The following is a 26,437-nucleotide window of genomic DNA, read 5'->3' on the forward strand; positions in this document are numbered from 1 at the left end:
ATCCCATCGCTGCCTTCTCCTCACCTGCGCCTCTGGAGCTGGGATCGCACCCTGGAATTGCCCGGGACCGGCGCACGGAGCTCCCGCAAAGGCTGGGATGCGTTTGGTGCTCCACGAGTGGGAGCGATGGGATCCCGAATTTCCCCGAATTACCCCAAAAACCCCGGGGTAACCTCCTGGATCGGCTGCGGGAGGGGAAGCTGGAGGTTTTTCCCTTTAAATAACCATTTCCCAGGATTTTTATCGTTCCTTTTGATGAGTTTTTGATGAGTTTTCCAAGTCCTGGGGGGGCGCGTGTGCAGCTCTTTCTTGAGGTGTAAAAAGGCACTTTCGGGTGTCCCGGGTGGCACCAAATTTATTTGTTTATTGAGCGCCGAATTCCACGCGTGGCTCTTCCTCAGCCGGGGGAGGAGGGGGGAAATAAAATAAAATAAAATAAAATAAAATAAAATAAAATAAAATAAAACCACGAATAAATATGGAGATAATAATAGAAGGAGTCGCCCTGGAACCCAGCACGTCCCACCTGGGCAGCACCGAGGGACCCCCAAACCCAGCGGGGACCCCCCGGATTTTGGGGCGGTGGGCGCAGAGCCGCGCGGGGAACGCGCCCGGAGCCGCGGGACCCCAGCCCATCCCTCCGCGGGCAAAACGCGGCTCTTGGGGAATTTTTAAACATTTTTAGGATTTTTTTTTCCCGCGGCCGGCGGAAGGCGGAGTGGGGGGGGGGGGGGGGGGGGGGGGCTGAGCGGAGCCGCGGGCGGGAGCGAGTTCTGCTCGTTAAGAGTTTTCCTCGTTAAGAATTTCCCTCGTTAAGAGTTAATTGCGGCGCGGAGGGGCCGCTCCGTGCCTCTACTTGCAGCGGAGGGCGAGGGAAGGAGGAGGAGGAGGAGGGAGGGAGGGAGGGAGGAGCGGGAGAGCCGCGGCCGCCCCCGGAGCCCCCGGCCCAGCCCCGGTGCCCCCGGTGCCCCCGGGGCTCCGCGCCCGCCCCGCCGGGGCCGGGGAAGGCGGGGGGCGGCCCGGGGGGGGTGGGCTCGCTGCTATTTTCAACCCAGCTCCGGACTAAAAATAAAAAGTCTCCCGAAAAGGCAGCGGGGAGGGATGGAGGGAGAGAGGGAGGGATGGGGGGGGGGGGGGGGGTCGCAGCTCTGCCCCCACCCCGCGTCCTGCCCGTCGGGAGGGTCCCTCCGCCCGCGCGGGGCCCTTTTGTGCCGGGAGCAGCCCCCGGCCCCTCCGCCCCTCCCCCGGGGGCTGCACATGAGGGGATTAAAACAATGCGGGGCCAATCCCCCTCCCCAGCCCGGGGGGGTCCCGGCAGCCCCGGGGGAGGGGGCGCGGGTGGGGCCGAGCCCGGCGCGACCCCCCCCCCCACCCCAAGCCCCGGCGCCAGGGACCTCCCGGCGCCTTTGATGCCGAAGTTTTTTACACCCAGAAAAATCCCATTGAGGCACCGGGGGAAGGGTGGGGGAGGGGCGCGGTGGGGGAGGGGCGCGGTGGGGGCGGGGGGGCTGCAGCAGATGGGAAAGTGCCCCCGACGGGCCCGGGGTGGGGGGGGGGGGGCTGGGAATGGAGGGTGGGGGGGGATCCCGGCGTTGGGAACGGGGTGGGGGGAAGGATGCGCCCCCCGCCCGCGGAGGGAAATGCCGGAGTATTTAAATTCAATTAAAATAAATAAATAAGTGGCGGCCGCCCCCTCCCCCCCCGCGGCCCCTCCCCCCGGGGGGCCGGGGCCCTCCCGCATCACCACGTGGCTTCCTCCCGCAAACATTTTCACTCCTTTTTCCAGGTCGGTTTTATTTAGAGGCGGTGCCCCGGCTGCCCAGAGGCGTCCGGTGACACTCGAGTGCCACTCGGGCCGACTTGGGGGCCCCGCAGCCGCCGGCGCCACCGCCCTGCCCGCCGGGGCCGCCCCCTCCTCTTCTTCCTCCTCCTCCTCCTCCTCCTCCTCCTCCTCCTCCTCCAGCGGCCGCCGCCCCCTCCCCAACGGCACAAAAATCCGCTCGGAAAAAAAAAAAAAAAAAAAGAAAAAAAAAAAGAAAAAAAAAAAAGGAAAAAAAAGAGAGAGAAAAAAAAAAAGGCAAAAAAGCCGGGAAAAGCGAGGGGGGCGAAGCGGAGCCGCCCAGCCCAGCCCCCGGCCCGGCGCAGCGCGGCCGGAGCTCGACGGGCGCTCGGCGGAGCCCCCCGGAGCCGCACCATGAACAAGCTCTACATCGGGAACCTGCCCGAGGGCGTCACCGCGGCCGAGCTGGAGAAAGTCTTCACCGAGCACCAGATCTCCTTCAGCGGCCAGTTCCTCGTCAAGTCCGGCTATGCCTTTGTGGACTGCCCCGACGAGCAGTGGGCCATGAAAGCCATCGAAACTTTCTCGGGTGAGCCGCGGGAGGAGCCCCCCCCCCGATCCCTCCCGACCCCTGGATCCCTCCCGACCCCCTCGATCCCTCCCGACCCCCTGGATCCCCCCCGACCCCCTCAATCCCTCGCCCCCTTCAACCCCTCCCGACCCCCTTCGCCCTCCTTCCGTCCTTCTCAACACCTCCCGACCCCTCAATCCCTCCCGTTCCCCTCAGTCCCTCCTGAACCCCTGGATCCTTCCCGACCCCCTCCCGTTCCCCTCGATCCCTCCCGTTCCCCTCGATCCCTCCCGTTCCCCTCGATCCCTCCCGGCCCCCTCGGTCCCTCCCGCTCCCTTCTCCCTCCCCTACAAACCGCGGGGTCCCCGTCGGGGCCGAGCCGTGGCCCCGCTTTTTGTCCCTTCCCCGGGAGCCCCGGCGGGCGATGGGGGCACAAAGCGACCCCGGGCCCCGCGTGGGTCCCCCCGGCAGCGGCAGCCCCGGCGGGCTCGGGGGCTTTTGGGCACCGCGGGACTTTGGCCATTTTGATTCGAGCCGGGGTTCCTGGGGCGTGTGGTGTGTGCGGGAGCGCGAGGTCGCCATGCTGCGAGCAGCCTCAGAGGAAAGCTCTGGGAAGGGGGAATTTGGGAGAATGTTGGGAATTGGGAGGTTTTTGAAGGGGTTTTTTTGGCCCCTTCTCCATCTCCCCCCCCCCACCCCGGGCTCCTCCAGCCGCGCTCTGCCCGTCTTCTTCTTCCTCTTCTTCCTCACTGCCCCCCAAAATAAATGAAATTAAGAATCGTGGAATCAGCCAGCAGCGAGGAGAGCCCGCTCCATTTTCCAAGAGAAATCCATTCCTGCCGTGGAGTCCCGATATTGGAGCCTTTTGGTGGGAAAGGGGGAGGGAATCTGCCCCAAGGACTTTTCCTGGAGGGCTGAAAGAAAGGGGGGAATTCGCCAAATCCACCCAAAAGTCCCAAATCCCATCCCTCGTTCCCTTCCAGGCTGAAGTGAGGAATTAAATATTCCTAAGGAACGTTGTCCAGAGCCACCACTCCCACTTGGAGCCAGGCTCGCATTTCATAAAAATCCACTTGTGAAGGAGCCGGGGGATGGATTTGGTGGAATTTGGGGGAATTTGGGGAGGTTTCCCGGCATGATTCCTGTTTATCCCAAGCTTTTCCTGCCCACTCGTCCCGGATTTTCAAACCCAGGCACATTTTTGTTTTTAGGAAAAGTGGAGCTTCACGGGAAGCAGCTCGAGATCGAACACTCGGTCCCCAAAAAGCAAAGGTAACGACAGCGTTTTAATTGATTTTTAATTGTTATCACCGTAATTATTGATTTCTGTTGGGGGGGGGGGGTGTAAAAAATACGAAAGAGGCAAAAATTTACACCTAAAACGTGTAAAACGCAGAGGTGTCAGTGCTTTGGGCTCGGGTTCGTCCCCAGCGAGGTGAGTTTAATTAATTCTTTCAACATTTCATGAATTCATTTAAATTTTTTTTGGCAAAGAAAACTTCCTCGGCCAGTTTTTTTATTAAAAAAAAAAAAAAGAGGGAAAGAAAGAAATAATAAAAAAGGTGAAATAAATAATTCTCCACCCAGCGGCCCAGGGTGATGGATGCCTTTGGCTTGGGATTTTCAAACTTGTGGCACTGGAAGAATTTCCCGGCTCCTCTTGGCTCCTGGGCTGGGAAATGGGGGAGATCCTTTGGTCTGGAGGAAGTCAAAATTTCAAAAATTAATTTAAAAAAAAAAAAAAAAATTGCTTCAAACCAAGTGAATTTTGCTGGGGATGGATGGCGAGAAAGGAATAAAAACCCCACGCGGCCGGGCAGGGATTTAAAGCCTGGCTCAATTCCTTGGGTTTTGGGGTGAAAAGCGCCGTTTTTGGGCTTTCCGTGGGCTTTCCTTCTCCCGCCGCCGTGCCCAGCCCATCCCATCTCCATCTTCCTTGGCCCTTTGTTGTTCCCGGCTGGAGCTGGGAGAGCTCTGGAAAAGCCTCCCCGCGCTCCGGCCCCGCCAGAATTCCCGAAAATCCTTCCTGGATTTCGGGTTTTCCCCCCAGAAATTCCACCCCCCCCTCTCCTTTCCCTTTTCCCTCCCGAACTCCAGGAATCCCCGATCCCAAAGAGTCCACGTTGGACCCAAATCCATCGCCACGTGACGGGAGGCGCCTTTTCCAAAGGGGAAAGAGGGAGGGGACGACGCCAACTCTTCCCATCCCAAAACTTCCCCAAATCCCTCCTTTCCCGACCTTTTCCATCCCTTTCCTGCCCCGTTTTGGGATCGCCCCCTTTGGCCTCGCCTCAAACTTCGCGAGGAGCGCGGCGGGGGCTGATCCCAACGGGCTGATCCCAAATCCAGCCCGGAATTCCTCCGAGCTTTTTCCCGGTCCGGATTCCCCGATTTTCGTGGGATAATCATAATTTTTATTCATTTCCCCCCCTCCCCTCCCCCGGCGCCTCGCGATCGATGATTTTTGTTCCCGCGCCTCGCCGCGGCTTCGGCATCCAGGGATCGGGGGAGGGGGGAGGATATTGGGATGGAATTCCATGAAAAGTAACAAAATATCCCTTCAAAAAACCAGGAAAAGCTCTTTTTTTATTTATTCCCCCCCTCCCCCCTCTTTGGGTAATCAATAATTTGGGGAGGGAGGAGCGGATTTCTCCCCCCTTTGCCCCACGCGGAATTCCCTGGAAATGGGAATATTCCTCCGGGTTTTGGGGTTTCAGGGAGGGCTGGGGAACGGGGGAACTTTTACAATATTTTGGGATTGGGATCGGTTTTGCTCCCGGGTGTCCCTAAAAACGCCGTGCCTTGGATTGGGCGCTAAAATCCCATTTTGGGGTTTTTTTGGGGTTAAAATGAACACCCCGCGCCCCCCCACTCCGGGGCTGCTCTTAAAGGGCCAGCGCCGCTTTTCCCACTTTTCCCTCCGGGGCGTTTTGAGGGAATTTTGGGGGATTTCGGGAGCGTCCCGGGCGCACTTTTGGGATGCGTTTGGTGCTTCTGGGTGGGCAAGAGGCGATTTTGGGGCCGCTGCCCGAGCTGGGCAAGCTCGGGTGCTGCAAAGGGGATTTCTGGGGGGGATTTGGGGGATTTGGGATCCCCCCAATCCCGGGAAGAGGCAGCGGCTCCCTCAAGGGAGGGGTTTGGGGTTTTTGGGGGGGTTTGGATTGGGGTTTTTTTTTTTTTAATCTTTCTCTCCTTTCTCGTTTTCCAGCCTGGATTTTCCAGCTGGGACGCGCGGGGAGCAGGAAATGGTTAAGGGAGGCAGGATCGGGTGGGTCGAGGCTCCGAGAGCAGAAATCCTCCCCTTTCCCCTCCCCCAAAACAGGAGATGCTTTTTTTTTCCTTCTTCTTTCCCCCCCCCTTTTTTTATCCCTTTAAAAATGTGGGGAAAACGAGTCAGGAGCGGCGCTGCCCTTCCCGGTTCGTTCATTAAAACAAAACCTGCAAAAAAACCCCAAAAGTTGGGTTTTTCTTTAGGTTGAAGTGGAAAAAAGCGTTAAAAAACCCTTAATTTGGGTGCTCTGAATGAATTCGTGCCTTCAAATTCCAAGGAATTCTTTCCTGCTGCTTTATTCCCCTTTTTTAAAACCTCTCCTAAATTCAGCAGAAAAAAATAATTAAAAAAAAAAAAATCAACCTAAAATGGGTTAAAATGGCACCAAAAAAGGGATTTGGGGGTGAGTGGCTCCAGAGGAATAAATTGATTTATTGTGGATTAATTCCTGGGAATCTTCAAATTATTTTGGCGAGCAGTGGGAATTGTTTCAGTGGGATCGCTCGGAAATGTTAAATCAGGAAAAATATTGCTAAAAATGGGGTTTTCTCAGCAAAAAGGAGCTTTCAGGTGAATTTGGGGTCGTTCCCAGAGTTTTGTTGCTGTCGGGGAGCTGCTGCTTCTTGGATTTTGTTCGATGGGAAAACTTGGGATTTGCATCCCGAAAAATCTTCCAAATCCTCCTGGTCTGAGTCGCCAGAAAAGTTTGAAAAAGCGAAAATTCTTGAGAGGAAAAGAAGTTGAAATTCTGGGATTTTGGTTGGGATTTAGGGATTGGGGTCGGATTTGGGATGGGGGAAAAAATGGGAATGGGAAGGGGGTTTCCAGCCCCTCACGGGGTTGTGCTCTGGGCGTGGATTGGAGTTGTAATTAAATTATTATTATTATTAATTGCTGTGGTGGCAGCAAAGCTCAGCACAGAGCAGGGAAATGCTGGAAAAAGCCTCAAATTCAGCTTTTTTTCCTTGGATTTCCATTAAAATTTGATGTTTCCCACCGGAAAAATCCCGATTTTACCCAGGGAAATCCCTGGAATTAATTGTTCCTAACGAAAAATGCTGAATTCAGGTTGAGGGCGAGTGGGGCTCCTTTGTTTTGCCACTTTTCAGCCCAAAATTTGGGGGTTTTTTCCCTCTGGTGAGGGTTGGATTTGCTGGAAAATAAACCCAAAATGGGCTGAAACAACCCCAAAATGGGCAAAACCAACCCAAAAATGAAATAAAACAACCCAAAAATGGGCTGAAACAAACCCAAAAATGAACTAAAATGACCCAAAAATGAGCTAAAAGAACCCAAAAATGGGCAAAACCAACCCAAAAGTGAACAAAAACAACCCAAAAATGGCTGAAACAACCCAAAAATGAAACAAAACAATGCAAAAGTGAACTAAAGCAACCCAAAAATGAAATAAAACAACCCAAAAATGGACTAAACCCAAAAATGGGCTGAAACAACCCAAAAATGGGCAAAAACAACCCAAAAATGAACTAAAATGACTCAAAAATGAACCCCAAAATGAAATAAACCCCAAAATGGGCTGAAACAACCCAAAAATGAAAAAAAAACCAAAATGGGCAAAAATGAACCCAAAGATGAACTAAAATGACCCAAAAATGAAATAAAACAACCCAAAAATGGACTAAAACAACCCAAGAGTGAAATAAACCCAAAAATGAACTAAAACAACCCAAAAGTGAACTAAAGGAACCCAAAAGTGAAATAAACCCAAAAATGAACTAAAATGACCCAAAAGTGAACTAAAACAACCCAAAAATGGCTGAAGCAACCTAAAAATGAAATAAACCCCAAAATGAGCTGAAACAAACCCAAAAATGAGCTAAAACAACCCAAAAATGAAATAAACCCCAAAATGGGCTGAAACAACCCAGAAATGAAATAAAACGACCCAAAAGTGAAATAAAACAACCCAAAAATGAAATAAACCCAGAAATGAACTAAAACAACCCAAAAGTGAAATGAACCAACCCAAAAATGAATTAAACCAACCCAAAAATGAACTAAACAACCCAAAAGTGAAATAAACCCAAAAATGAAATAAAACAACCCAAAAATGAGCTAAAACAACCCAAAAATGAAATAAACCAAAAAATGAAATAAAACAACCCAAAAGTGAAATGAACCAACCCAAAAATGAACTAAATAACCCAAAAGTGAAATAAACCCAAAAATGTACTAAAATGACCCGAAAGTGAACTAAAACAACCCAAAAATGGCTGAAACAACCCAAAAATGAAATAAACCCAAAAATGAGCTAAAACAACCCCAAAATGAACTAAACCAACCCAAAAATGAACTAAACCAACCCAAAAGTGAAATAAACCCAGAAATGAACTAAACCAACCCAAAAATGAGCTAAACCAACCCAAAAACGAGCTAAACCAACCCAAAAATGGGCTCAGGGACATGGATCCTTCTTTCCACGCCCCAGAAAAGCTCCGATGGGTTTTGGGCTGGAATCCCTAAATCCGATCCTTTTCCCTTCCGGCCAGGCTGGGCTGGAGAACGGGAAATTCCGGGGGGAAAAAGAGGAATTTAAGGCAAATTTCTCCTTTTTTCTGCCCGGGAGGTTCCGGCTGCTCCCGGTTTTGCACCTCCGGGGACGGAAATAATTTGGGAATTCCGAGGTTTTGATGATTTTCAGCCCCACAAAAAGAGAAAAAATTGAACGAATGGTGAAGGATTTTTCCATAAATTTCATTCCTGAGGGTGAAAAGGGAGAGAATTCCATGAAATTTGGGATAGCGGGGAGAGGAAAAGGAAGTTGGGAATGGGCAAAAGTGAGGAAAATTCCTTTATTTCCCCTCTTCCTGCGTGGGAAATGTGGGGAAAATGTCCCAAAAAAGGGAGATTTCGGTGAAAACTTGGGAATTGTGAAGCCACGGAGGAGGGATTTGGAGGATCTGGAGTCAGAGAAGGAGAAATGATGGGATTTTGGGAATTTCGGTGGGAATTGCAGGGGTTGAGCCGGGGTTTCCAATGGAATCTGGGTCGAAATTTGGGTTCAAGCTCAGGCAAAGAAGCCCAGGCTGAGGGAAAGGGGGAAAGTTCCTCCCTTTGGGAATTGGGACTTTTAGGGATTTAAATAAAAAATTCCCAAAAAATAAAAGGAGATTCCTGCCCCTTCCAGCCCAAATTCCCGGCGGCGTTAAAGTTTTCCAGGCATTTTGGGAGGGGTTTTGGGGAGAATCCAGGTTGGATGAGGGACCCCAGCTCCTTTTCCTGACTTTTTTTGGGACTTTTCCCGCTGCTTTTCCAGGGTTGCTGGGTTTGGGAGCGGGAGGTGCCTCGGATCCAGGTGGGATTTGGGATTTTTCCGCCTCTTTTAAACCATCCCGCTGGTTTTTATGGAGAAAAGGGGCAAAACTGGATGGAATTTCCCTAAATTTGGGAGCTGCCGCTTCCCAAAAAAATGAGGAGGTGAAACCTGAAAATTCCAAGTTTTTGTTGGAGAAGAAGCTCTTTGGAGGTTTGAGGAACTTCTCCAAGGGCTCTATTCGGGGTTTCTTTGCTCCACAGGGAATTTTGGGAAAAGTTTTAGGGGAAAATTCCCATTTTTACCCAAACCGAAGGAATTTCAAAGCTTAAACTGGGATGTGAATTCCCAAATCCGCCATTCCGGGTGGATCTGGGGGTGGGAAGCTGCCAAACTGGGGGCTACTGGGAAGCAACTGGGATGAGGAAATTCCAGGGTTTCCCCATCCTCAGAGTCCCTGAGCACCTGGGAATTCTCATCCTGCCCCGCTGGAAGTGTGGGACGAATCCAGGAGGCTCCGGAGTGGGAGCAGAAATCTCTTCCCAGAAAAGCGTAAAAAATCTGGGAAAACGGGAGAAAATTCCCTCAGGGATGGGGCTGAGCTGCTGCCCCTTCCCGGATTCTGGGCTGGATTTGGATGGGAAGCGCCTGCAGCAGCTCGGGAATTGTCTCCTCCCCAGGAATGGGGGGGTTTTTTTGGGATGAAAACCCAAATTTGAGGAAAGGAGAATCCTGATCCTGATCCCGATCCCAGGGGTGAGCGGAGTTATCCCGGCGGCATTCCCAGGAAACGTGGGAATCCTTCAGGGAATTCTGCCTGGAAATCCTTGCTGGGGGTTGCTTCCAGGTTATCCTGGGGCTTTTGGGGCTGGGAGGTTTTCCTGGTTCCTGCAGGAATCCCGGGATACAGCGGGAAGTTTGGGAAGTTTCACTCCATGGGTTTCCCTGGGAATTGCTGGGAAAGGGAATTTCAGGGGTTGTTTTGGGCTCCTTTCCCCGAAACCCTGGCGTGTTTCCATGGAAAAGCCTCAGGAGCGGGAGCTGATCCCACTCTGGTTCCGCTTCAGCCTCCGGAAAATTGTCCCGGCTTGGAATCGACAGATTTAACACAAAAATTGGGATTTACATGGAAAACTGCTGGATTTTTCCTTCTGGAAAGGGGCTTGGGAAGGTTGGGATCCTGCAGCCGTTTGTGGCTCATCCCCATCAGGAACAGCGCGTTCCTCGTGTCCCGTTCCCACCGGGAATTCCCTGGCTCGTGTCCCCTTCCCATCGGGAACAGCCCATTCCTCGTGTCCCCTTCCCATCAGGAACAGCCCATTCCTCGTGTCCCGTTCCCACCGGGAATTCCCTGGCTCGTGTCCCATTCCCATCGGGAACAGCCCATTCCTCGTGTCCCATTCCCATCGGGAACAGGGAATTCCTCATGCCCCATTCCCATCGGGAACAGCCCATTCCTTGTGTCCCATTCCCGTCGGGAACAGGGAATTCCTCGTGCCCCATTCCCATCGGGAACAGCCCATTCCTCGTGTCCCATTCCCACAGGGAATTCCTTGGCTCGGGTCCCCTTCCCTGGGCTTGGTTTTGTTCTGGGATCATCCCAAGAGATTCCAGCCGAGCTTTGGATCCCGGAGCCTTTTCCAAGGGGAGATTTTGGGCTATCCAGGTGTGTTGGGAAGAGCTTTGGGAATCCTCCATCCTCCATCCCCCATCCCGGGCCGATCCCGCTCTGCCACCGTTCCGCGGAGGAACTTCCCTGCAGGAGCTGGGAATCCGTGAAAGCCGAGGGGCAGGGGGAGTTCCTTGGGAATGTGGCTGCAAGTGAGGGGGCAGGAGCTGGGAATGGGATGGGAGCGACCCCGGAGCGGGAACATCCCGGCTCTGGGTGGGGGGAGCAGAATTCCTGCCTGGAAAAGAAAAAAGAGAGGAACTGAAGCGACCGAAAGGAATCCGACCGTGGGAAGCGTCGGATGCGTCGGGAATGGTTCGGGTGCTTTGTTGGGATGGACGTTCCAGAGCGGAGCTGGAATTCCAAACTTTCCCTGGCTACCGGAACGCTCCGGAGCAAACCCGGCCGGGAAAACGCCCCCGGACCCGCAGGGAGAGCTCCGGGCGTGGGCTTAGGGATGAGGCAGCGGGATGGGCTCGGGATGGGCTCCAGGCAGGGAAGCGCCGGGAGCTGGCCGGGATCCACGGAGCCCGGTGGGATCCATCCCGCACGATCCTCGCCGGGGCTTTTCCGTGGGCAAACAGCGCCGGAGATTCCCGGGCAACAGATTGGGGCAGAAAAAACGGGAAGTTTGGGCCCCCCGCCACGGTTCCGGGGTTCTTCCAAGGTTCAGGGAGATCCCGAGGGAGCGGCTCCCGGGATCAGAGAATGGAGGAGAGGGGAATTGGGAACAGAGTTCCAAAAGAAAAAGGGAACAGAATTCCCACAGAACGGCTCCCAGGGCTGGGTTCTCCCCCCCCAGTCGGAGCCGGGTTTTTCCAGCTGGGATTGGAGCAGAATCAAAGCTCCGTGTTCCCATCAGTGCCCGGCTCCGAGCGCTCCTGGAAAACCCAGACTGTCGGGATGTCCTCGGATTCCCGCAGATTTGGGATCCACCTGTTCCCACAGGGAAATTCCGGCTCTTCCCGGCCCCCTCAGCTCCTGCTCCATCACCCCACGGTGCCGAGGGGGCGGATCCAAAGGAATTCCTGACTTTTCCCTTCTCGGTGCGTTGGGAAATGTTGTGTTCGGTGCCGAAAGATTTTCCGAACGTTGGGAATTCCGGGATTTTGTGTGGATGAGGGGCAGAGCAGAGCAGAGAGAGGTTCCGATCTCCATCCCAGCTCCACGTTTTTCCTGGAATTTCACCAGCAAAACTCCGGCTTTGCCTTGATTCCTGCAGGATTCCGGACCTGTGGGATCAGCCCTGGCTGTGCAGGGAGCTCCCTGCCATTCCATAATCCTAATTAATCCATCCTAATTAATCCATCCTAATTAATCTGTCCTAATTAAACAATCCCAATAATTCCTGACTGGAGGGATCCCAAACTCCTGGAGCCTTCACCTGCCGGGAGTTGGGGAAAAGGGCTGGAATTGGGGATTTTCCCTTTTATCCAGGGCTGTCAATCCTTATCCTAAACATTCCTTGGGATTCATGGATCGCATCCAGGCCGGAGCCCCCGGGCGGCTCCTGCTCCCTCCCGCAGGCGCAGTGCCAGCGAGCACAGCTACCGATGGTGCGATGGATGATTGACAGCTGTCAATCACCCGGATAATGAGGCTCAATTAGCCAGGAATTCCAGCATTTTGGGAGCCGCCCAGGAACTGGAGCAGACGGACGGGATTTGGGATCCCTGGGCGAGGCAATTCCCGGAGGGAGGCAGCGACTGGGATCCGCTTTTGGGATTTTCTCTGCTCCGGCTGCTCCCGAAACGTGGAACGTTCCTGGTGGCGGGGGCCAAAATCCCGGTTCTTATCCAGGGATCGGGGATGGAGCGGGAAATCCCGGCGCTGTGGGGTGATCTGGGAAGCGCTCTGGGATCCGAGCTGGGCTGAGCAGCTGCTCCGGGAGAAGCTTTGCCTTTAAACCTCCCGGTTTTTGGGATTTTCACCGACGGCCGTGGGATGTTTTCCTGAATGTTCATGGTCCAGCCAGCACCGGCTCTGGGGTCTGTTTGGGAGCTGGAATTTGGGATTTTCCTGCAGGAATGGGAATCTCTCAGCGAGGGGGGACCTGGGGAACCCCCCGGGCTCAGCTTTGGGGCAGGCTGGGAGCACCGGGAAGAGCCTCCCGCTCCGTCGGCAAACTGCAGTGGGAAGAGCACGGAAAACAGCCGGGCTTGCCCAGACTCATCCCGAACTCATCCCAAACTCATCCCGAACTCATCCTGAACTTATCCCAAACTCATCCCGAACTCATCCCAAACTCATCCCGAACTCATCCCGAACTCATCCCGAACTCATCCCAAACTCATCCTGATCTCATCCTGAACTCATCCCGATCTCATCCCAAACTCATCCCGAACTCATCCCGATCTCACCCCGAACTCATCCCAAACTCATCCTGAACTTATCCCAAACTCATCCCGATCTCATCCCGAACTCATCCCGAACTCATCCCAAACTCATCCCAAACTCATCCCGATCTCATCCCGAACTCATCCCGAACTCATCCCAAACTCATCCCGAACTCATCCCGATCTCACCCCGAACTCATCCCAAACTCATCCCCAGCTCATCCCCAGCTCATCCCGTTCCCCTCTCTATCACCGGGAAATTTGTCCTGGCTGCAGCTGCTGCCTTTGGCATGGATGGATTTGGGGAATCTGGGGGATGGCTGGAATCATCCTCGGGGCACGGCGAGGAGAAGGGGGGTTTGGAGAGTCCTGTGGGATTCCTGTGGGGTTCCCATGGGGTTCCTGTGGGGTTTCCATGGGGTTCCTGTGGGATTCCCATGGGATTTCCGTGGGATTCCCTTGGGGTTTCCGTGGGGTTCCTGTAATTTCCCACATTTCGCTGCCTCAGAGGGCAAATCACGGCTGGGACCTGTGGCCGAAACGTTTTTGGGAAGAGGAGTGGGAGAGGCAGGATGTCCCCCGGCGCCAGGGAGGAGCCGCTGCCATCCAGCGGGGACGGGCTCTGTGCCTCAAAGTGAGAATTCCCTGTGGAAAAGGGCAGGGACGCTCCGGGATGTGCCGGAGCCGCTTTTCCATCGGCGCCGACCCCGCTGGATCCCGGCCAGGTCCCTGCTCCGGCTGCTGCCCCCGTGCCGGGACACTGCAGGGAATTCCCAGCGGATTCCCAGTGAAGGAGATCCCTGGGGATGCATCCGGGGGGATCCCGACTTCCAGAGCTTCCCCTGGGAGCTTCCAAAGTTTCAATCCCGGAACCTGCTCTGGGCTCCAGCGGGATTCTGCCTCCCTGGGATCCGGGGCTTTTTCGGGATGCCCATCCCTGTTCCTTGGAGCTGCTCCGGTGTGGCCTGGCAGGGATTTTGGGGATATCTTTGAATCCCCATTTTTGGGCACCTTGAGGCGTCGCTCCCTTTCCGCAGGAATTTGGGGTTCTGGAGGCTCTGGATGATCCCAAGGCTGTTCCCAGCTGTCCCCAGCAGCTGCTCGGATCAGGATCCGGGGAAATTTGGGCTCAGGATTAAACCAGGAGCTGCTATTTTGGGGAAAGGGAGTTGGGAAGAGCCAAAATTGGGAGCAGCCGGAGAGCAGCCGGGGTCAGGAGCCGTGCCGGAGAGAACTGGGACACGGGAATAACGCCACCGGCATCCCGAGGGGCGGCTCCTCGTCCCTCTCTGCTCCTTCGCCATCCTCCCGTTTAACTTGGCAAAAGTCACATCCAGCCCGCGGATCCGAGCGGTGCCGGAGGGATCCCGGAATTTCGCTCCCGGCACAATTCCGGCCCCATCACGAACTGAGAGCCGCCGGGAATCCCCGGAGCACACGGAATTCCGAGGCTCGCTCTGATCCGTGGACGTGCAGCAGCTCCACCCCAAAATCCCCCTTTTTTCATCTTTCCAGGAGCCGGAAAATCCAGATCCGGAACATCCCGCCGCAGCTGCGATGGGAGGTAAGAGGAGCGGATGCAGCTCCAGGCCTAATTCCCTAATTCCCTAATTCCCTCTCTCCAGGATTCCATCCTCGGGATCGGAGTCGATTTTCCCTCCTCTTTGTCATTAATTGGCTCTTAATTACCCCCCTTCCTCTCCCATTACAGGGGGGAAATCCCGGGATGGGGGCGAGGAAAGCGACACCGCTCGGAATCCCCATTAATTATTCCGGAATCCCCATGAATTCCGGAATCCCCATTAATTATTCTGGAATCCCCATTAATTATTCCGGAATCCCCATGAATTCTGGGGTGTTTGTGATTTCCCCATTGTAGAGGGAATAAAACGGATCCTCGCTTCCCGCTGGGAATTTTCCCTGGCTCTGCTTTCCCCCCCCTGCTGGCTCCGACCTTGGTCCAGCAGCGTCCTGGAGCTTCCCGGCCTTAATTGCTTGGGAATTCTTAACGATCCTAATGACGGTAGCGCTGCCTTTAGGGATGGATGGGATTTCCCTGCATATCCCGAGGTAAATCGGGATGGTTTTCCCGCTTTTCCCAGGTTTTGGATGGGTTGCTGGCGCAGTACGGCACCGTGGAAAACTGCGAGCAAGGTAGGACGGGAGTAAAATCCGGATTTCGGGAATTTCTGCCCCGTTTCAGGGGGAGGAGGGAATAAAGCCTGGAAAAACCTGCTTGGGAATCGCTGGGGAGATCCTGAGGGGATTCATCCCTCATCCCAGGGGTTTTTGGGGGGTTTGAGCTGAGGTTTTTGTGCTAATTCCTGATTCTTTTCCTTCATTCCTGGTTCCTTTTCCTAATTCCTGATTCCTTTTCCTAATTCCTGATTCCTTTTCCCTAATTCCTGCCTCCTTTCCCGAATTCCCACAGTGAACACGGACAGCGAGACCGCCGTGGTCAACGTCACCTACGCCAACCGGGAGCAGACCCGGCAGTGAGTGCCCTGGGAATCCGGGAATCTGGGAATCCGGGATCTCCTCCCTGCCCCGCCTGTAGGAACAAGGATTTCCAGTGCTGGGATCCCATCACTCCCAAATCCCGAAATTTTGGCTAAAACCAGCAAACCCTTGAGGACACCCCTTAAATCCAATTGGTTTTCCTTCACCTTTGGAAGGAATTCCAAGTTTTTGGAATTCCAAGTTTTTGGGGTTTTCTCAGCAGCTCAGGGAGTAAAACTTGAACTTTTCGCTGGAGCAGAAGTGGGGATTTCCCTGGGCTTCCATGATTTCGGGAATTCTGCCTCCGGAAAAAGTAATCATGGGGAGAAATATCCCAGGAGCTCTCGGTGGGAGACTCGGAGACCATTCCCTGCTTTTTCCCTCATCCCGCACCTTCCCCTGCTCCCTTCGCACCACGGAAAACCTCAGTCCTGCCACTTTTAGGGAATTTGGGGGTTAGTTTAGGGAATTTTCTTTGCCGGAACGGAGTCGGTGCCCGATTCCTGGAGCCGGGAATGTGGGAGGGAATGCGGAGAGCAGAGAGCGGCTCCTCCTCTGGCTGCCAGCCCCATCTACCGACAGCTGCCGGCTCCTGCATCCCGGGATTCCCGCGGGACGGGATTCGGGATGGATCTCAATCCCGCAGACTCGGGAATCACTGCCTCGTGGGAACACCGGGACAGCGCTTCGGGATCTTTCACTCAACCCCTCAGGAGAGAGGGGAGATCTGGGAATCCCTTCCTGTATGGGAATTTTGGGAGAGGGATTCGGGAGCTCTCACTCAGTCCCTCAGCGGAGATTTGGGAATCCCTTCCTGTATGGGAATTTTGGGAGAGGGATTCGGGAGCTCTCACTCAGTCCCTCAGCAGAGATCTGGGAATTACGGGAACACCGGGCCAGGGATTTGCGATCTCTCCCCACAGTCCCCCAGAGGAAATTCGGGAACCACTCCCTGCATGGGAGTTTTGGGAGACGCTCCCCTTAAAATATTCCTGGGAATTCCCTCCAGCTCCTGCTGCCGCTTTTCCCTTCTCCCATAAAACTTGCTCCCCATGGCAGACCCCGTCCCTTTTGGGGCCGATCCGCCGCTCGATGGCCCCGCAAACCCCAGCTCCGAGCGTTCTCCCCCCTTTCCCCAGAGCCATCACGAAGCTGAACGGGCACCAGCTGGAGAACCACGCGCTGAAGGTCTCCTACATCCCGGACGAGCAGCCGGGGCCGGAGAACGGCCGCAGGGCCTTCGGGGCCCGGGGCGCGGCCAGGCCCGGCTCCCCCACGCCCGCGGGGGCTCCCCCCAAGCAGCCCCCCCTGGACGTGCCCCTGCGGCTGCTGGTGCCCACCCAGTTCGTGGGGGCCATCATCGGCAAGGAGGGGGCCACCATCCGCAACATCACCAAGCAGACCCAGTCCAAGTGAGTCCCTCTGCCCGGAATTTTTCTGCCTCGCTGGGATTTTGGGGGTTATTTTTAGGAAATATGGGATTTGTGGCTCCTCCTCGCTGTTCCCTGCCCCGGCCCTCAGGCTTCTCTCCGTGTCTCCCCATGCAAGGGCTGGGCTGGGACCCAAGTGGTTGCACTGGACATAAATTTGTGGGATTTCTCCCTACTGGATTTGGCTCTTGAGCTTGTATTGGCACCCAAGGAGCTCTTTATCCCCCAAGGAAGGGTTTATCCCCCAAGGAACCCTTTAAATCCCCCCAAGGAACCCTTTATACCCCCAGGAACCCTTTATCCCCACCAAGGAAGGATTTATCCCCTGAGGAAGGATTTCTTTGGGATACGAGGTGGTGGACACCCCATCCCATCCCATCCCATCCCATCCCATCCCACCCCATCCCATCCCATCCCACCCCATCCCACCCCAGTCGGGTGCTCATCCCTCAATCCCTCCCGCTGTTAAAAATCCCGTTCGGATTTTTGGGATTTGAGCTCCCAGGCCCCGCATCCCTGCGGGATATCCAGCCCACAGTTCCCTCCTCTTGCCTTCCTGGGTGCAATTCCAAATTTAGGGCAGAGCGGGAGCTCCGGGGAGCCGCTCCCAGGGCCCATCCCGAGTTTTTGTAGGATCGACGTGCACCGGAAGGAGAACGCGGGAGCGGCAGAAAAAGCCATCAGCATCCACTCCACGCCCGAGGGCTGCTCAGCCGCCTGCAGGATGATCCTGGACATCATGCAGAAGGAGGCCAAGGACACCAAGACGTAAGAATTCCCATGGATCCCACCCCGGGGTCTGCCCCGGGCTCCGTGGTGCAGGAATTTCGTGTTTGGGGACTCCAAGTGATGGGGTTTGAGCTTCCCCCATCCCTCTGTGCCAACCCCTCCTTTCCCTGCTTCCACAATCCCTCCTGTGGGGTTTTCCCCCCGTTCCCGTTCCCAGGGCTGAGGAGGTGCCGCTGAAAATCCTGGCCCACAACAACTTTGTGGGGCGCCTGATCGGCAAAGAGGGCCGGAACCTCAAGAAGGTGGAGCAGGACACAGAGACCAAAATCACCATCTCCTCGTAAGGATTCCCCCGGGAAACGGGGCGGGAATTCCTCACTCTGGGATGGGTGGGGGAGGAGGATGAGGATGGGAGTGGGGGGAGAGGTTTTAGTCCCCAAAGTTCTCTCGGGAAACTTTGGTGTTGGATTTTCTGTACTCCCTTTTCCCATCCCCTCTGGGATCCCTTTGGGGTCCCTTCTCCATCCCTTTGAGGTTCCTTCCCTATTCCTTCAGTGTTCTCTGTAGTGTCCCCACCTCTTTGCTGTCCCCTCCCACCCTTTCGGGGCTGCAGCTCTCAGCACTGCCCAGTTTGGTGTCCAGAACTGGGATTTTCCTGTAAAACCCCATTTTTGGGGAAGGCAGAGAGAACCCCCCGGCTCAAACCCCATCCCCTGCCCTGGCCATGTCCCCATCCCCTTCCCTGGCTCTGTCCCCATCCCTGCCCCAGCCGTGTCCCCATCCCTGCCCCGGCCGTGTCCCCATCCCTGCCCCGGCCGTGTCCCCATCCCCTTCCCCGGCTGTGTCCCCATCCCCTTCCCCGGCCGTGTCCCCATCCCTGCCCCAGCTGTGTCCCCATCCCCTTCCCCGGCCGTGTCCCCATCCCTTCCCCGGCCGTGTCCCCATCCCCTGCCCCGGCCGTGTCCCCATCCCTGCCCCAGCCGTGTCCCCATCCCTTCCCCGGCCGTGTCCCCATCCCCTGCCCCAGCCGTGTCCCCATCCCTGCCCCAGCCGTGTCCCCATCCCTTCCCCGGCCGTGTCCCCATCCCTTCCCCGGCCGTGTCCCCATCCCTGCCCCAGCCGTGTCCCCATCCCTTCCCCGGCCGTGTCCCCATCCCCTTCCCTGGCCGTGTCCCCATCCCTTCCCCGGCCGTGTCCCCATCCCTTCCCCGGCCGTGTCCCCATCCCTGCCCCAGCTGTGTCCCCATCCCCTTCCCTGGCTGTGTCCCCATCCCCTTCCCTGGCTGTGTCCCCATCCCTGCCCCAGCCATGTCCCCATCCCTGCCCCAGCCATGTCCCCATCCCTTCCCCAGCCATGTCCCCATCCCTTCCCCGGCCGTGTCCCCATCCCTTCCCCGGCCATGTCCCCATCCCTTCCCCAGCCGTGTCCCCATCCCTGCCCTGGCTGTGTCCCCATCCCTGCCCTGGCTGTGTCCCCATCCCTTCCCCGGCTGTGTCCCCATCCCTGCCCCGGCCATGTCCCCATCCCTTCCCCGGCCATGTCCCCATCCCTTCCCCGGCCATGTCCCCATCCCTGCCCCGGCCATGTCCCCATCCCTGCCCCGGCTGTGTCCCCATCCCCTTCCCCGGCCATGTCCCCATCCCTGCCCCAGCCGTGTCCCCGTGCCCCCGGTGCTGACGTCCCCCCTCAGGCTGCAGGACCTGACCCTGTACAACCCCGAGAGGACGATCACGGTGAAGGGCTCCCCCGAGAGCTGCTGCCGCGCCGAGCAGGAGATCATGAAGAAAGTGCGGGAGGCCTACGAGAACGACGTGGCCGCCATGAGCGTGAGTGGGGCCGGGCCTGGCCGGGGCGGCGACCCCAGAACACCAGCGCCCTTTGATCCCAGTCACGACCCCTCCTCGTCCCTGATCCAATCCCCGTTCCTTTCTCCCCTCAGCCACAATCCCCCCTCATTCCTGATCTCCTTTCTCCCCTCAGTCACAATCCCCCCTCATTCCTGATCAAATCCATGCTGATTTCTGCCCTCAGTTACGATCCCACCTCATTCCTGATCTCGTTCTCCCCTCAGCCACAATCCCCCCTCATTCCTGACCAAATCCACGTTTGTTTTCCCCTCAGTTACGATCCCACCTCATCCCTGACCAAATCCGTGTTTGTTTTCTCCTCACTTACAATCCCTGACCAAATCCGTGTTTGTTTTCCCCTCAGTTACCATCCCTGACCAAATCCACATTTGTTTTCCCCTCAGTTACCATCCCTGACCAAATCCCCATTTGTTTTCCCCTCAGTTACCATCCCTGACCAAATCCCCGTTTGTTTTCTCCTCAGTTACAATTCCTGACCAAGTCCACATTTGTTTTCTCCTCAGCCACAATCCCACCTCACCCCTGACCAAATCCCCGTTTTTTTTCCCCTCAGTTACCATCCCTGACCAAATCCCCGTTTGTTTTCCCCTCAGTTACAATTCCTGACCAAATCCACATTTGTTTTCTCCTCAGCCACAATCCCACCTCACCCCTGACCAAATCCCCATTTATTTTCCCCTCAGTTACAATTCCTGACCAAATCCGTGTTTGTTTTCCCCTCAGTTACCCTCCCTGACCAAATCCCCATTTGTTTTCCCCTCAGTTACCATCCCTGACCAAATCCCCGTTTGTTTTCCCCTCAGTTACCATCCCTGACCAAATCCCCATTTGTTTTCCCCTCAGTTACAATCCCACCTCATTCCCGGCCTGAACCTGGCCGCCGTCGGGCTCTTCCCGGCCTCCTCCACGGCGGTGCCGCCGCCCCCGAGCAGCGTCTCCGGGGCCGCTCCCTACAGCTCCTTCATGGTGGGTGACCCCGCTCGGGATATTCCCGATGGAAAACTCCCCCGGGATAGGCAGGGAGGCGGGACGGGCTGGAGTCATCTGGGGGAAAGGCGGTGGGAAAGGCGCTGAGGGTGGCTCAGCCCCGTGGGAGAGGTGTGGGCATCGCTGGGGAGTAGGAGGGTGACAATGATCCAAAAATGGTGACACAGACCCCAAAATGACAGGGACCCCAAAATGGTTACCGTGATCCCGAAATGGTGACAGGAACCCCCCAAATGGTGACAGTGACCCCGAAATGGTGACAGTGACCCCAAAAGGGTGACAGGAACCCTCCAAATGGTGACAGGAACCCCCAAATGGTGACAGTGACCCCAAAATGGTGACAGTGACCCCGAAATGGTGACAGTGACCCCAAAAGGGTGACAGGAACCCTCCAAATGGTGACAGGGACCCCCAAATGGTGACAGTGACCCCAAAATGGTGACAGTGACCCCGAAATGGTGACAGTGACCCAAAAATGGTGACAGCGACCCAAAAATGGTGACAGGAACCCCCCCGATGGAGACACTGACCCCCAAATGGTGACAGGGAGCCCCAAATGGTGGCACTGACCCCAAACAGTGACCCTGCCTCCCGATCCCATTCCCGCAGCCCCCGGAGCAGGAGACCGTGCACGTTTTCATCCCGGCGCAGGCTGTCGGGGCCATCATCGGCAAGAAGGGCCAGCACATCAAGCAGCTCTCGCGCTTCGCCAGCGCCTCCATCAAGGTGGGGCCGTCCCTCGGGGGCCCTTTTGTCCCCAGTTAGGAACATTTTTCCCAGGAAAAGCCCCCGGGAAGCGCGGGTGGGGCTGTAGCGCCGTGTCCGTGCCGTTGCAGATCGCGCCTCCGGAGACGCCGGACTCCAAAGTGCGCATGGTGGTGATCACCGGCCCGCCCGAGGCGCAGTTCAAGGTGCGCTGCCACCACCCCGGGGAGCTCGGGGTGTCCCCTGTGAGGGAGGGCGGGGGGTGACCCCAACTGAGCCCCTAATTTAGATCTGGGCTCTCCCAGGGGCTGAGAGTGTTTGGAATTCTGAAGATTTTACGGGATGATGCCCCAGCCCAAATCCAGCCCAAATCCGGGGGCGGAGCTCCCTGTGCTGCCACCAGGCCGGGGGCTTCGGGGTGTCCCCTGTGAGGGAGGGCAGGGGGGTGACCCCAGCTCTGAACCCCCCAGTCCGCAGCTGGGTAATCCCAGGATCAGCTCTCCCAGGGGAATTCTTTCCCCTCTTTCTGTTGTTTGAGTGGTTTTCTTTCCAGTTTAGAGTAGCCCGGAAACAATTTCTTTTTAAATTTTACTTTATTCGGAAGCCTATGGAATTCCGGTGGGAGCGGGACATGTGACATTTCTCCTCAGTTTTCCAAATTCCAAAGGACTGAGATTTGATGGGAGGCTGCCCCATCCAGGGATGGATCTCAGGGTGGGACCTTCCTGACTCCATCCCTTCTCCAGGCCCAGGGCAGGATTTATGGGAAGCTGAAGGAGGAGAACTTCTTCGGGCCGAAGGAGGAGGTGAAGCTGGAGACGCACATCCGCGTGCCGGCCTCGGCCGCCGGCCGGGTCATCGGCAAGGGCGGCAAGACCGTGAGTGGGGACGGGAGGAGCACGTCCCGGGGGCGGAATTCCCGGGAAGCAGCCGGGGTTTTCCTGCGGGGCTGACGCCGTCGGTGCCCCGCAGGTGAACGAGCTGCAGAACCTGACGGCGGCCGAGGTGGTGGTGCCGCGGGAGCAGACCCCAGACGAGAACGAGCAGGTCATCGTCAAGATCATCGGGCACTTCTATGCCAGCCAGGTACGGCGCCGGCAGCTGCGGGAGCTCTCCAGGGCTTCTCCAGGGTTGTGTCCCCGTGGGAATCCTCCTGGGAATGGTTTATTCCATGCCTGGCTGCTGAGCATGGCTGCTGTTTGGGATGTGGGAGCGTCAATCCCAAACCTGACTAGAACATGGAAAATGGGATGTCTGGGAGACGTTTGGTGGCCATGCTGGACACTGGAGCATTTTCCATGGCAAACGAGGTCGTTTCCCTTTTCCTGAGGTCTCAGGGATCCCCCCGTGCTTTGCAGTTCTGGGAGATTTGGGATTTTTCACCTGGAGAAGGGAAGGATCCAGGGAGAGCTCGGAGCCCTTTGCAGGGCCTGAAGGGGCTCCAGGAGAGCTGCAGAGGGACTGGGGACAAGGGCTGGAGGGACAGGACACAGGGAATGGCTTCCCACTGGAATAGGGCAGGGCTGGGTGGGACACTGGGGAGGAATTCCTGGCTGGGCTGGAATTCCCAGGGAAGCTGTGGCTGCCCCTGGATCCCTGGAAGTGTCCCAGGCCAGGCTGGAGCACCCTGGGACGGTGGGAGGTGTCCCTGTCCAGGGCAGGGGCTGGAATGGGATGGGATTTAAATCCTTCCAACCCAAACCAGTCTGGGAATCCCATAATTAAATTCCCACCAACGACTGCGTGGGCAGGATCCAAAGCTTTGGCGTTGCTCAAAGAGCTCATTTTTGGTCATCATCTCATCAATCCCGCCCGTCATTCCCAGGAAAAACACGGGAGAGCCCTGGGATAGGAGCTGCACCTGGACTTGGGTGGAAACTGGGAATGAAAGGGGTTTAATTGGGAAATTGAGATGGGAAAAGTCAGGCTGGACGGGGCTGGGAGCGGCCTGGGACAGCGAGGGCTGGGATGGGATGGGATGGGATGGGATGGGATGGGATGGGATGGGATGGGATGGGATGGGATGGGATGGGACGGGATGGGATTGCAGCATTCCATGAATCCCTGCCTGTCGTTCCCAGATGGCTCAGCGCAAGATCCGGGACATCCTGGCGCAGGTGAAGCAGCAGCACCAGAAGGGCCAGAGCAGCCAGAGCCAATCCCGGAGGAAATAGGGACCCCAAGGATCCCCAGATCCCGGGAGAGCGAGGACACGGCCCAGCCAGGCCGGGCTCGGAGTGCCTGGGAATCAGTAACCGCAGGGAGACAGGGATCGGGAATCCACAGGGATCGGGAATCCACAGGGACTGGGAATCCACAGGGATCGGGAATCGCTTCCACAGGGATCGGGAATCGCTTCCACAGGATCGGGAATCGCTTCCGCAGGGATTGGGAATGTCACCCCGCAGTGGGACTGGGAACCACTTCCAGCAGCGGCACCGGGAATTCCACTGGGAATTCCGACCCCCGTGGGATCACGGCGCTTCCATTGGCTCGCAGGGCTGGGCGGGGCCGGCGGGAATCCCGCGGCGCTCCGGGATGAGCAGCGCTGCTCCCGCTCCCGTTCCCGTTCCGTTCCCGTTCCCGTCCCCTCTGGAGGAGCCATCCCGGGGCTCCCCGGCCCTCCCTCCCTCCCTGGCTGCGGGGCATTCCCAGGGCCATTCCCAGGGGGATTCCCAGGGAACCGCTGCCCTTCCTTGTGGGGCGCTGCCTTTGTGCTGCTCCTTCCCAGTTCCGTGATTTTCCTGGTTTCTTTTTGACCTTTTTTCCCTGTTTTTTAAATATTTCTTTCCTTATTTTAGTTTACTTTTTCCCCTATTTTCCCCCAATTTTATTTTTTCCCCTTTTTTATTTTATCCCTTTTATTTCCCCTATTTTATTTCATTTTTATTTTATTTCATTTTTATTTTATTTTATTTCATTTCATTTCATTTTTTAAAATTTTTATTTTATTTAATTTCATTTAATTTCATTTTTATTTCATTTTATTTTATTTCATTTCATTTCACTTCACTTCTTTTTACCTTTTCCCTATTTTTCCCTGTTTTCCTTCCCTATTTTTTATGAATTTTTCCCGATTTTTTCCCTATTTTTTTTACTCTCCTCCATTTTTAGTTTCCTCTGTTTTCCTCAATTTTTCCTCCCCTTTTTTTTTATTTTTCCCCATTTTACTTTCTTCCCTATCCCAATTTTCCTTCCTCCAAGACAAATCCCAGTGGATTTCCACCCTCCTGTGCTGGGATTGGATCCACTGGGACCAAAATCCACCAAATTCCCCCGGAACGGATCCGGGATCCCTTGGGAGCACCACGGGACGGGCGGGAAATTCCCCCTCCCTCCCTCCCTCCCTGCAGTGCCTTGGAAAGCCTTTAAAGCCAGGAAAACCTGGATTTTCCAGGATTTTTTCCCCTCTTTCCATTGTTTGAACGTTTTTTTCCCAGTTTAGAGTAGCTCAGAAATGATTTCCTTTACATTTTATTTTTTATGGAAGCCTATGGAATTCTGGCAGGAGTGGGACACGTGACCTTTTTCCTCATATTTTTCCTCATTTTCCCTCATTTTTCCTCATTTTTTTCCTCATTTTTTCCTCATTTTCTCCTCATTTTTTTCCTCATTTTTTTCCTCATTTTTCCTCATTTTTTCCTCATTTTTTCCTCATTTTTCCTCATTTTTTCCTCATTTTCCCCTCAATTTTTCCTCATTTTTTCCTCATTTTTCCCTCATTTTTCCCTCGTTTCCCCCTCATTTTTCCTCATTTCCCCCATTTTTCCCGGTGATTTCCGCTGTGGAGGTGACGACCTTTCCTAGGGATGAGGCAGATTTATCCCGGGAAAAGCTTTGGCTTTTCCTGCCGGGAACAGCAATAAAACCACCAAAAACAAAAACAAAAACAAAAAAAAGCAAAAAAAAAAAAAAAAACCAGGAAAAAAAATTCCCTTTTTTTGGTAAAACCCATGGAATTCATCCTCATCTCCACCATCAGAACCCGGGAATTCCATGCGGAAGGGATGGAGCTGGAGAGGGGGAGGAAAAGCCCCAGGGAATTTTGGATCTGCTCAAAGCCGGCCCCCCCTGGGGCTCCTCATTCCCATCCCCCTCCTCCAACGGGGAGGAATTCCCGAGCTTTGGCATCGGGGCTGGAGGCGATGGGCTTTGGGCTTTTTCCCGATTTCAGGGCAAAAAGAAGGAAAATGCCCCGAATTCCCTCCTTTGTGCAGGAAAATCCCCGTTCCCGGGAGAGGAAAAAGCCAAACCCGCGGGAACGGCAGCGGCCGCTGATCCCCGGCACTCCCGGAGGGATTTTCCATGGATTTGGGTTTTTGGGATGTGGAATATTCTGGGAAGGGTCAGGAGGTGCCGCCGCCCCCGGCCAGGTCTGGGCTCCAGGGATTCTGCTGCGATTCCAGCCCTGAAAACGGGGATTTTCCAACGGTTTTCCCCCCAAAATCGGAGCAGGGAGGGAGGGAAAGGAAAATTGGGATGGACTGGGAGAGGGGTGGTGGAAGGAAAGCTGGGAGCAAGCCCTGAGAGGGGCCAAAAAGTGGGAATTTGGGAGAAAAAGCGAAATGAGGATGAATTTTGAGGGAGAAGGGTGATGGAGGAAAAGCTGGGTGGTTCCCAGATGAGGCAAAAAAGTGGGAATTTGGGCCAAAAAGCAAATTTAGGATTAATTTTGCAGGACGGGGATGATGGGAGGATTCCCAGGCGAGGCTAAAAAGTGGGAATTTGGGAGAAAAAGCGAAATTGGGATGAATTTTGAGGGAGAAGGGTGATCAGAGGGTTCCCAGCTGAGGCTAAAAGTGGGAATTTGGGACAAAAAGCAAATTTGGGATGAATTTTGCAGGACAGGGATGATGGAAGGAAACTTGGGAAGCTCCCGGGGCAGGCAAAAAAGTGGGAATTTGGAATAAAAGTGAAATTGGGATGAATTGTAAGGGATAAAGGTGATGGAAGGAAAGCCGGGAAGCTCCTGGGGGAGGCAAAGAAGTGGGAATTTGGGATAGAAAGCAAATTTGGGATGAATTTTGAGGGAAAAGGGCCATTGAAGGAAACTTGGGAAGCTCCCAGACGAGGCAAAAAAGTGGGAATTTGGGACAAGAGCGGCGCTGACGCTTTTGCCGTCGTGGAGTGGAGCCCAGCCCTTCGCAGCGGGGAATTTTTGGGGGGAAAATCCTCCAGAACCAAAACTCTCGAAGCAGCAGGAAAAAGCAGGATTTGGGGAAGGGAAGGCGGCAGCAGGAATTCCCTGGAATTCTGCGACTCCAGGGAGCTGCGGGGGCCAAAAGAAAGCCCCGGAAAAGGAGGAGAAACCACAGAG

At 55.3% G+C, this 26,437-nt stretch overlaps 1 protein-coding gene across 2 annotated transcripts; it reads left to right on the forward strand.

Moving 5' to 3' along the window:
- Positions 1-2,194: 2,194 nt before the first annotated feature.
- Positions 2,195-23,457, forward strand: IGF2BP1 (insulin like growth factor 2 mRNA binding protein 1). 2 transcript variants are annotated; one of them, XM_048323380.1, is made up of 15 exons: positions 2,195-2,369; positions 3,563-3,623; positions 14,417-14,465; positions 15,004-15,055; positions 15,333-15,396; positions 16,540-16,812; positions 17,464-17,598; positions 17,777-17,899; positions 19,251-19,386; positions 20,272-20,394; positions 21,025-21,141; positions 21,252-21,326; positions 21,867-21,998; positions 22,093-22,206; positions 23,202-23,457. In XM_048323380.1, exons 1-15 carry the CDS (start codon positions 2,195-2,197, stop codon positions 23,292-23,294), a joined length of 1,722 nt encoding a protein of 573 aa, XP_048179337.1. In that variant the 3' UTR covers positions 23,295-23,457. The 2 variants fall into 2 exon arrangements, with proteins under 2 accessions (XP_048179337.1, XP_048179347.1); XM_048323390.1 differs by lacking the exons at positions 16,540-16,812; positions 17,464-17,598.
- Positions 23,458-26,437: the final 2,980 nt, after the last annotated feature.

Source organism: Corvus hawaiiensis, chromosome 1 (genome assembly GCF_020740725.1).
Source record: "Corvus hawaiiensis isolate bCorHaw1 chromosome 1, bCorHaw1.pri.cur, whole genome shotgun sequence".
Taxonomy (NCBI): Eukaryota; Metazoa; Chordata; class Aves; order Passeriformes; family Corvidae; genus Corvus; species Corvus hawaiiensis.

What these genes read in the sequence shown, in the direction of transcription:
- IGF2BP1 (XM_048323380.1), top strand. Translation starts at nt 2,195, where the DNA reads ATGAACAAGCTCTACATCGGGAACCTGCCCGAGGGCGTCACCGCGGCC. An exon ending in ACCAAAATCACCATCTCCTC is followed by an intron (nt 17,900 to 19,250) that starts GTAAGGATTCCC and finishes GTCCCCCCTCAG; the next exon opens with GCTGCAGGACCTGACCCTGT. An exon ending in TCGGCAAGGGCGGCAAGACC is followed by an intron (nt 21,999 to 22,092) that starts GTGAGTGGGGAC and finishes GGTGCCCCGCAG; the next exon opens with GTGAACGAGCTGCAGAACCT.